The 9,456-nt window shown below is 52.8% G+C and overlaps 2 protein-coding genes across 2 annotated transcripts; one reads left to right on the top strand and one right to left on the bottom strand.

The window, feature by feature from the left end:
• The first annotated feature begins 3,952 nt into the window (after nt 1–3,952).
• LOC119291536 (embryonic protein DC-8-like) lies at nt 3,953–5,714 on the top strand. The gene is made up of 2 exons (XM_037570311.1): nt 3,953–4,352; nt 4,432–5,714. Exons 1-2 carry the CDS (start codon nt 4,034–4,036, stop codon nt 5,583–5,585), a joined length of 1,473 nt encoding a protein of 490 aa, XP_037426208.1. The 5' UTR covers nt 3,953–4,033; the 3' UTR covers nt 5,586–5,714.
• Nucleotides 5,715–5,844: 130 nt separating this feature from the next.
• LOC119291537 (major facilitator superfamily domain-containing protein 12-like) lies at nt 5,845–8,968 on the bottom strand. Its single transcript, XM_037570312.1, has 10 exons — nt 8,847–8,968; nt 8,185–8,423; nt 8,020–8,089; nt 7,717–7,913; nt 7,527–7,602; nt 7,255–7,338; nt 7,074–7,153; nt 6,858–6,984; nt 6,673–6,732; nt 5,845–6,560 (listed from the first exon to the last, which is right to left on the bottom strand). The coding sequence occupies exons 2-10, from the start codon at nt 8,346–8,348 to the stop codon at nt 6,021–6,023; spliced, it is 1,398 nt and encodes a 465-aa protein (XP_037426209.1). The 5' UTR covers nt 8,349–8,423; nt 8,847–8,968; the 3' UTR covers nt 5,845–6,020.
• Nucleotides 8,969–9,456: the final 488 nt, after the last annotated feature.

The raw sequence follows: 9,456 nt of genomic DNA, 5'->3' as shown, positions 1-9,456 counted from the left end.
TGGGAATGTTCTGAAAGAGATCGAGACACTTCTTACACAGCTCACCGAGCTTCAGTTGGCGGGTTCAGACCATGCACAAATTCGAAATAAAATGTATCAACTTGACGAGTTGTTGTACCGAGTAGAAATGCTATGGCTCCAACGCTCCCATATATCTTGGTTAAAGGAGGGGGGCAAACACCAATTATTTGGACCGGTGGGCAGTCTGGCGTGCTCGTAGGAACCACATTCAATGTCTGTTGAAGGAGGACCGTTCGTGGTGTAATGTTCCACCTGACATGGAGAGGATGGCAAACTCGTATTTTAAGGAGATCTTTACTAAGGATCCAACACTCGCCCCGGGTGAGGTCCTTGACTGTATCGCGCTGCGAGTTACAGCGGCGATGAACGAGTCTCTGTGCAAGCCTTATATAGAGGAGGAGGTCTCTAATGCCCTATTTCAGATTGGCCCCTTGAAGGCACCGGGTTGTGATGGCTTTCCGACCCGGTTTTATCAGCGGAATTGGTTGGTTTTCAAGGAAGAAATCACTGTTGCAGTTCAGGATTTTTTTATCACGGGGATTATGCCGGATGGTGTCAGTGACACGGCAATTGTGCTTATTCCAAAAGTACCTAACCCAAAGGAGCTTAAGGATTTCTGCCCAATTAGCTTGTGTAATGTGGTGTATAAAATTGTTTCCAAATGTATGGTGAACAGGTTATGACCTTTCCTCACAGATCTTATATCTGAAAACCAGAGTGCTTTCATTCCAGGAAGGCTTATATCTGACAACTCTATCATTGCATTCGAATGTATTCACCATATTCAGTCAATCAAGAGTAACTCACCAGCTTTATGTGCCTACAATTTGAATTTATCAAAGGCCTATGATCGTGTTGATTGGGAGTTCTTGGAGAGGGCACTGGTCAAATGGGGCTTCTCTCAGCATTGGATTTCTCGCATGATGGCTTGTGTTACTTCGGTGAAATATTCAGTAAAGTTTAATGGGAAATTGTTGGACCCCTTCTCCCCTTCCAGGGGGCTCTGTCAAGGTGATCCGTTATCCCCCTTTCTTTTCCTCTTCGTAGTTGTTGCCCTTTCGTCTTTGGTTAATAAGGCTATGCGGGAGGAAGGACTCAAAGGGGTGAAAATATTTTCACCCCTAAAATATCTCATCTTTTGTTTGTGGATGTTCACTCTTGTTTTTTCATGCGTCGGCACAACAAGCAGAATTCGTTAAAGGTTTGGTGTACACTTATGCGACGGCGACTGGCCAATTGATTAACCCGTCGAAGTGCTCCATCCTTTTCTCAGATAACTGCTTACAAAGTGTTATTCAAGAGGTAAATGGCATATTGGAGATTGCCCAAGGGGTTTTTTAGCCCAAATATTTGGGCCTCCCGGTCCTCGAAGGGAGAATGCATAAAGGTAATTTTGAAATAATCCAAGAGCGCTTAAGAAAGAAACTCATAGATTGGAGTGAGCAATACACTTCATCAGGTGTAAAGGAGATTTTTATCAAATCAGTTGCTTAGGATATTCCAGCTTATGGCATGAGTGTGTTTAAACTCCCAGCCTCAGTCTATGATGAGCTAACGCGTATGATACGGCAGTATTGGTGGATGAATTTGGACAAGCTGAGACTGTCTAAATCCATGGGGGGTATGGGTTTTAGGGATATGAGGGCCTTCAACCAAGTATTGTTGGCCAAATAGGCATGGAGATTATTAGACACGCCGGACAGCTTATGTGCTCATTTACTGAAAGCAAAGTACTATCCCTCAGGTCACTTGCTTGATACGGTCTTCCCTGGCAATGGCTCCGCAGTTTGGAAGGGGATTTTTCATGGACTGGAGCTGTTGAAGAAGGGGGGTTATATGGCACGTGGGTAATGGTACATCAATCCCTACATGGTGGGACCCTTGGATCCCGCGGCCCTGCTCCTTCCGGCCAATCTCTCCAAAGGGTTCACGTCGTTTTAAACAAGTATCAAATTTCTGGATGCCAATGGTGCATGGAAAGTGGACCGCTTGAGAGGAGCATTCTGGCAAATGGACGTTGATCAAATCCTAAGAATCAAAACCTCACCTCGACAGTGTGCTGATTTCCTATCTTGGTTCTCGGAGAAGTGTGGTATGCTTATTACAAGCTAGCTACTCAAGAGCACCACATGATCTACGCTACAGGTGCGTCAAGAACAAACTCGGATGATAATCTTACATTGTGGAATCGTGTTTGGAAGTCAACAGCTCCTCAGAAAATGAAGATCGACGCTTGGAAGGTGGTGACTAGGACGCTAGCCACTCAACAATACAAGAGGATCAGGCACCTTTCTACACGCTCAACGTGCCCACTGTGCAGAGTGGAAGAGGAAAGCACATTTCATGCGTTGATCTCCTGCACGCAAGCACGAATTCTTTGGGTAAATATGCGAAGGAGATGGCCACTCCCAGGTGATGATTGTCTCATTGATAATGGAAAGGAGTGGTTCTTGCACTTGCTCAACAAGTGCTCTGAAGAAGTTCGGGATATGCTCATCATGTTCTCATGGCGGATTTGGCAGTTACGCAACGAAATGACCCATGGGAAGGACACCCCACCTGTACTCGCCACGGTCGAGTTCCTAGATAGTTACCTCAAGTCTATCAAGCTTGCTGGAAGGTATTCAGAAGAAGAAATTTTTAAGGAAAGATGTCCCCCTTGTCTTTCGACATGCCTTCAGAGAAGAAGCTGAATCCTACTGCCCTTGGTCGACCCCTGCATTGGGCACGATGGCCCTCTCGGTCGATGGCTCCTTTCAGGAGGCCGACGGGTCTGCGGCAGCTGGCATGGTCCTAATTGAGGAACAATGATGGGTCTATTATATTTGCGGCATATTGGTTCATATTTCACTGCAATGATCCGTTGAAAGCAGAACTGCATGCGATCATGCAAGGCATGGCGCTGGCGATCCAACACTCTAACCTCCCGGTGGTACTTCAATCGGATTCGTCACAGGCTTTGTCAAGTCTGTCAAATGAAGCCTTGGTTCGCTCGTCGTATGGTCAGTTAGTTCTTGAGATTAAGGATCTTTTTGGTAGTAGGAAGTTTTTTTCTCAGGTAATTAGTCGTACTCAAAATAGAGTTGCCGACCGGTTGGCCAATTATAGCCGGTCTGAGCGAGCTACTGCTGTGTGGCTCGGCTCGGTTCCATCTTGTATTGAGGACTTGTGGCCTCTTGACTGTAACTCTATGATCTTGCAATAAAACTCCCATTACCCTCCGTAAAAAAAAGAACACAAATATAATGATATACTCCCTCCGTAAACTAATATAAGAGCATTTAAAACACTAAAATAGTGATCTAAACGCTCTTATATTAGTTTACAGAGGGAGTACTTCTTGAATATGAATCTAACGATGTACTTTTTGTGGCATGTAACCCAAAATTTTGAAGTCAAACAAAACGGGACGGAGATTGCAGTTGTTTAAAATTTCTCCCCCAAAAGAGTAGTAGTTGTTTAAAGTTTAGAAGAGGAGAAAAGTCAACTTTTCCATTACGAAGTTGAGCTTAGTCATGCGTGCTGCTGAGCCGGTGTGGTCGACTGCTCAAGAGAGGATCGAAAGCCCACTTTGCTTCACAATCACAAAACCATTTCCAGTGGCCCACTTTGCTTCTCAAATCACAAAACCATTTCCAGTGGCCGCCCCTCCCCGCGCAACGCTCCGTCGTCTCCGTACACACTCGACGTACTCAAAAGAAGGCGCCGAAGCGACTAGAACCAGCTTGTCATCCAGAGCCATCACCTTCACCTCCGCCGATGCCTGCGTGCGTGCCGACCGGACGACGTGTATCGGCTACGTGGCCACCTCACCCGGACACCCGTCGCCGCGCCACCCGCCTCGCTCGCACCAACCCCTCCACGCGTCCGGCCACTCCCGCCCCATAAAACCCCGCGCCACGAAACCCAAACCCGATCACTCCTACTGATTCCTTCCCAATCCTCCATTCAGAGCGCGCAAATCACACAAGCAGCTGATCACACTAGGTTCTAGCTCGGGACGTTCCAATCAATGGCGTTGTCGAAGAGGCTCGCGGCGACGGCGCTGCTGGTGCTGCTCGCGCTGGCGGCGTCCGCGTCCGCCAAGACGACGCGGGAAGCAGCTGAGGCGGCCACGGCCAAGACAACGCCGGGCGGCGCGGAGGTGGCGCCGGGCAAGGAGGAAGAGTCATGGACGGGGTGGGCCAAGGACAAGATCTCCGAGGGCCTCGGCCTCGACAAGATCTCCGAGGGGCTCGGGCTCAAGCACCACGCCGACGAGGAGGAGGCCGCGCGCAAGGCCGGGCACACCGTCAAGTCCGCCCGCGAGACCGCCCAGCACACCGCCTCCGGTACGTGTCCGTGGTGTTCATTTCTCGTTTCTTGCGTGGTCCGGGAGACGAGTCTGATGCTGATTTGTGTGTGTTGCAGAGACGGGGAGGCAGGCGAGCGGCAAGGCTTCGGACGCCAAGGAGGCGGCGGACCAGGCGGCGACCGGGGCGGCCAACAAGGCGGGGCAGGCCAAGGACAAGGCGGCGGACACGGTGAAGGGCACGGCCGGCGAGGCGTCCAAGAAGGCGGAGCAGGCTAAGCACAAGACTAAGGAGTCCGCGGAGGCGGCCGCCAAGACTGGCGCAGAGACGCACGAGCGGTCGAAGCAGGGCAAGGCCAAGGTTGAGGAGACGGCCAAGGAGAAGGCCGGACAGGGGTACGAGACGCTGAAGCAAACAAAGGACGCGGCCGCCGAGAAGGCCGGCGCCGCCAAGGACACGGCTGCTGAGAAGGCTGGACATGGGTACGAGACGCTGAAACAGTCCAAGGACGCCGCCGCGGAGAAGGCCGGCGGCGCCACGCAGACGGCCGCGGAGAAGGCAGCGGCAGCCAAGGACGCCGCCGCGGAGAAGGCCGGCGGCGCCACGCAGACAGCCGCGGAGAAGGCAGCAGCAGCCAAGGACGCCGGCGCCGGCGCCACGCAGACGGCCGCGGAGAAGGCAGCGGCAGCCAAGGACGCCGCCGCGGAGAAGGCCGGGGCCGCCAAGCAGACAGCCGCGGAGAAGGCAGCGGCAGCCAAGGACGCCGCCGCAGAGAAGGCCCGCGCCACGAAGGATGCGGCCTGGGAGAAGACGGAGTCTGCCAAGGACGCCACATGGCAGGCGCAGGAGAAGCTGAAGCAATACAACGACGTCGCGTCGGAGAAGGCCGCGAACGTCAAGGACGCCGCTGCGGAGAAAGCCGGCACCGCCAAGCAGACGGCCGCGGAGAAGGCAGCAGCAGCGAAGGATACCGCCGCGGCCGCGAAGGACGCCGCGTGGAAGAACGCCGAGGCGGCCAAGGGCACTGTCGGTAAGAAGGCAGGGGCGGCCAAGGACGCCACGTTGGAGAAGACGGCGTCGGCTAAGGACGTCGCGTGGGAGACGGCGGAGGCGGCGAAGGACACGGCCTGGGAGACGGCGGAGGCGGCCAAGGATAAGGCCAACCAGGGGTACGAGAAGGTGAAGGAGAAGGTCGGGGAGGTGAAGGACAAGGTCACCGGCGCGGCAGCCGACGGCAAGGCGAAGAAGCACCGCAAGGACGACGAGCTGTGAATGAGCACCATCGTTCCGCATTTCTTGCCATAGCTCTTCTTCCATGAATGTTTTCAGTGTTCGATCTAGTTTTTTCTTATGCTGTTTCTTTTTGTATAATAATGTGATCATCTGTAGAGAACCCTGCACGATCAAACAAGTTTCTTTTGGAAAAATTGTTGTCCTGAATCTTTTTTTTTTTTACAAATTTGATCCTTCTGAATTTATTGTGCGCCTGAATCTTGTCAAAATTAGAGCTGTGACTGATGAACATGACGACTAGTAGAGACGAGCATCTTCCCAAATCTAATTGGAAAGAACTGGATTACACAATTACCACCGGCATGTCGACGATGATAGTACATCTTATCTTGCCTTCCTTTTCAAATCTAATTGAAAAAGGATCTGCATTTCCCAAATTCTTCCCACATACTACAACAGAGCGCGGGAACTGATTCAGACGAGGAGCGGAGCTTCCAGAGCGGCGGCGGCGGAAGCCCGGGCCCTCCGGTCGGCACGGGCAACGTCGTCGTCCTGCAGCTTGAGGGTGGAGGCGACGACAATGGCGAGCACGGCGAAGCAGGCCGGGATGAGCCCGGTGCCGTACCTGCTGACGGTGTTGAGCCCGCGTGCCTCGCCACAGCTGGAGGCGACGTCGTAGGACTCGAGCACGAAGAGCGCGAGGCCGCAGGACATCTTGTCGAGGAAGCTGAGGGAGCCGTAGACGAAGGCGCAGCCGTTGAGGTCCTCGCCGACCAGCGCGCTCTCCAGCCCGATGGTGGTCACCATGACCAGCGCGTTGGCGGCGCCGATGACCACGGCCAGCGGGTACATGAGGTTGTGCATCTGGCTCGGGAGGAGGAACACCGCCGCGCCGGAGATCACCCACAGCGTCGCCCCGATCGTCAGCAGCGACTTGAGCCGCCGGCTGTTCCACCTCATCTCCTGGAGCACCACGGACACCAGGAAGCTGCAGCAGAATATGATTGCCGGAATCTGCAGAAACACGTCCAAGATCAAACGTTTGAACCAAGATCATCTCAGTACTGAAATTGTTGGTGCCTGTCATCAAACGCAGAGGCTGTCGCCGATGAACTGAAGAACTTACAGTGGCTTTGGAGTATTCGTTCATCTTGAGATCTCTGGTGACGTAGAACGCGATGAGCGACTGGAAACAACAGAACAATTGTGTTCATAATCCACGTTCATCACCATGATACCGGAGCAAATCTTCGGTATTTCGAGAAATCAAATTCCACAAGAAATGATCTTCACTAAGAACATCTAGCCTACCTGGGAGACGTTGGTGATCAATCTGGCGAGCATGTAGAGGAGAGCGACTTGGTAGTAGAGGGTCTTCTTGAACCAGTAGCTCCACGCGATCCGAGCCCGTTTCTTGCAGTTAGGCTCGCACTTCAGGCTGCAACACCACACAAGAAGACTTTCTTTCAGAAAACACTGTTTATCTGTACATTCTGAACTGCAGTTTTTTCTGTCCCAGCAACATACGTGGGCTCTTCTGTTCCAGCGTGGAACAGCACGAGGAAGCAGCACCCCACGAAGATGGACACGTACGCGATCCACTTGTACTGCGGGTGAAGAAAAATCACGGTGAATTGTCTGTTGAAGTGACAAGCTCACAAGCTACATGTAGTCTGCCAGAACTCAAAGCTGATTTGGACAAGGTTACCTGAACAACAATGTCAGCACATGTCTTTGCCTTCACTATTCCAAACACAGCCAACGCGATGCCATATAGACCAAGATTAGCCACCTGTAATTTGTCACACTCATCCGTGGTCAGCATCTTTTTGTTTCAAGGCCACGTTGTGACAGGTATTCATACAACAGAGCTCATAGAGGAGGCAAGCATGTTGGCACGAGATGAAGCAGTGGCGTGAAGCAAAGAGAAAGCAAACCGGTCAAGAAAGATGGCCGCGCGTGCATGGTCGTAGGACTCACCATGGTGGAAGCGTTTCTGCAGCTGGCCAAGGCCACCCGGCTCGTGGGGTTCGACGTCATGCAGTTCACCATCGACCTGAAGGGAAGGATTGGGAACGCAACCGAATATCAGGGCTCGAAACACGGTGTCAGATTGCAAGATGTTCGTCAGTCAGAGTTTGAAGGAGGCAAAGCAAGGACGTTTGCTCACATGTGGGAGACCTGCGTGGCCGCCCACCCGATGTTGAAGACGGCGGCGAAGAAGCTGTAGCCGATGGTCCTGACGAGGTAGGAGTCGGTGCCGAGGATGGTGCAGAGCAGGCACCCGCCGAAGACCGAGGAGAAGGAGATGCCGACGAGGACCGACCCACCGATGTGCCACAGCTTGAAGCGCCCAAACCGGTCGATCTGGGGGGTGATCACACAGCACACATTGTTCAGGCGTCATTGTTCACAAAATTTTCAATGCCGGCGACAACACATGGTTTTGATTGAGTTAGATTGATTTTAGTACCATCTCCCCGGCGACGATGGTCATCAGCCCATCTGCGACCTGGCCTGAGAGCATCACGATAGCTGCATCCCTGCAAGGCATGGATGCTCAGGTCAGGTTCAGAAGATATTCATGCTGATGAAAATGGCTGCATTGGTTGCTACAGTACAGCAGCAGTAGTAGTACCTTGGGGCGAGGCCGATCTCTTGGAGGAAGAGGAGGAGGTAGGTGAACCAGCAGGCGGAGGTGATGTCGTTGAGCATGTGGCCGACGCCGTAGGACAGCACGGGCCACCGCCCCAGCGGCTCGGCCACCTCCAGCTCCGCCTCGCCGCACTTGCCATCAGCCATGGAGCAGCAGCAGTAGTAGTAGTGCCGCCGGTTGGGTTCCGAACCTCTGTTACGAACCAAGATTCTGGATCACTCCTGCAAAAACCAAAGCCGAAACTGTGTCATCTACTGCAGCTGCTTGTTGCTCACAGACCAGACCACACCAGGCATTTAAGAGCTAATTTTGGAAGGAATTCGTATGACACGGAAGTTTCGGCGGGATTCAAGGGCATGAATTTGGGAGTAAATAAATGTTGCTGGAATAATAAGGCAAGAAGTACATAGCGGTAACCGATATGACGATAAGGAAACTGGTTGGCAGCAGCGCGACACACACAATGAATGGACGATATACTACTGCACAATCGGCCCCAACCCAATCCGTCCCTGAATCCCAGCAGCGAATTCGCGTCTTTCTAAGGCTCTCCGCGGAGGACGGATTGAAGACAGAAGAACCATAGCGGAGCCTTAAGGTTAAGGAGGGAAGAAGAAGAGCGACCGCGGGCGGCGGGCACGTACCGGGCGCCTCCGCTTGGACGTCGACCCGGAGAGACAGGTGGATGTGGAGATGGTCGGCAAGGCGAGGCGAATGCGCGGGATGGTGGATGGCTTGGTCTGATGACCAGGCGGTGGTATTTATAGGACGTAGCTGGCGAGGCGAGGCGAGGCGAGCGAGTGGGGGAAGGGAAGGGGGACCCCGACCTGGGGAAGGAGGGCGACGGCGCGGTCGACGCCGCCCGCGCTCGCCACAGGACAAAGACGATGCGATTTCTTTAGGTTTTTCCTCCTCCTTCCCTTTTTTTTTTTACTGGAAACGGGCCGTTCAGACTCCGGTCCGCCCTCCCCCGGACCGGTTTCGGCATTTTTTTACCCCGGCCGGCTGCATGGTCAAGCAGTATTAATTCCTTTCTTTTTTGTACATTTACAGTAGCAATCCTGTCTTTGTTTGGGGTTGTCCTTGGAGTCTTGGACTCTCTCGCGCGCTTGCTTCCTGATCGGTGGCGCCAGTCGGACACAAGCAAAGTTTGCGTGCCTTTGGAACCGGTTGCCACTCATCAATGCAAAAGATTTTTTGTATCTACCTATTGTATAGTATATCATATACACTATGGAGTATTAATCATCATAA

This window comes from Triticum dicoccoides, chromosome 4B (genome assembly GCF_002162155.2).
Source record: "Triticum dicoccoides isolate Atlit2015 ecotype Zavitan chromosome 4B, WEW_v2.0, whole genome shotgun sequence".
Taxonomy (NCBI): domain Eukaryota; kingdom Viridiplantae; phylum Streptophyta; class Magnoliopsida; order Poales; family Poaceae; genus Triticum; species Triticum dicoccoides.
The sequence above is the reverse complement of the archived record's forward strand: the minus strand, read 5'-3'. Positions and strand labels throughout refer to the sequence as shown.

Bases quoted from the DNA above. Each gene is read 5' to 3' on its own strand.
- LOC119291536 (XM_037570311.1), top strand. From the start codon at position 4,034: ATGGCGTTGTCGAAGAGGCTCGCGGCGACGGCGCTGCTGGTGCTGCTC. The intron at 4,353-4,431 runs GTACGTGTCCGT...TGTGTGTTGCAG, and splicing joins CGCCCAGCACACCGCCTCCG to AGACGGGGAGGCAGGCGAGC.
- LOC119291537 (XM_037570312.1), bottom strand. From the start codon at position 8,348: ATGGCTGATGGCAAGTGCGGCGAGGCGGAGCTGGAGGTGGCCGAGCCG. The intron at 7,914-8,019 runs GTACTAAAATCA...ATCACCCCCCAG, and splicing joins CCATCGTCGCCGGGGAGATG to ATCGACCGGTTTGGGCGCTT. The intron at 7,603-7,716 runs GTGAGCAAACGT...CCTTCCCTTCAG, and splicing joins GCCACGCAGGTCTCCCACAT to GTCGATGGTGAACTGCATGA.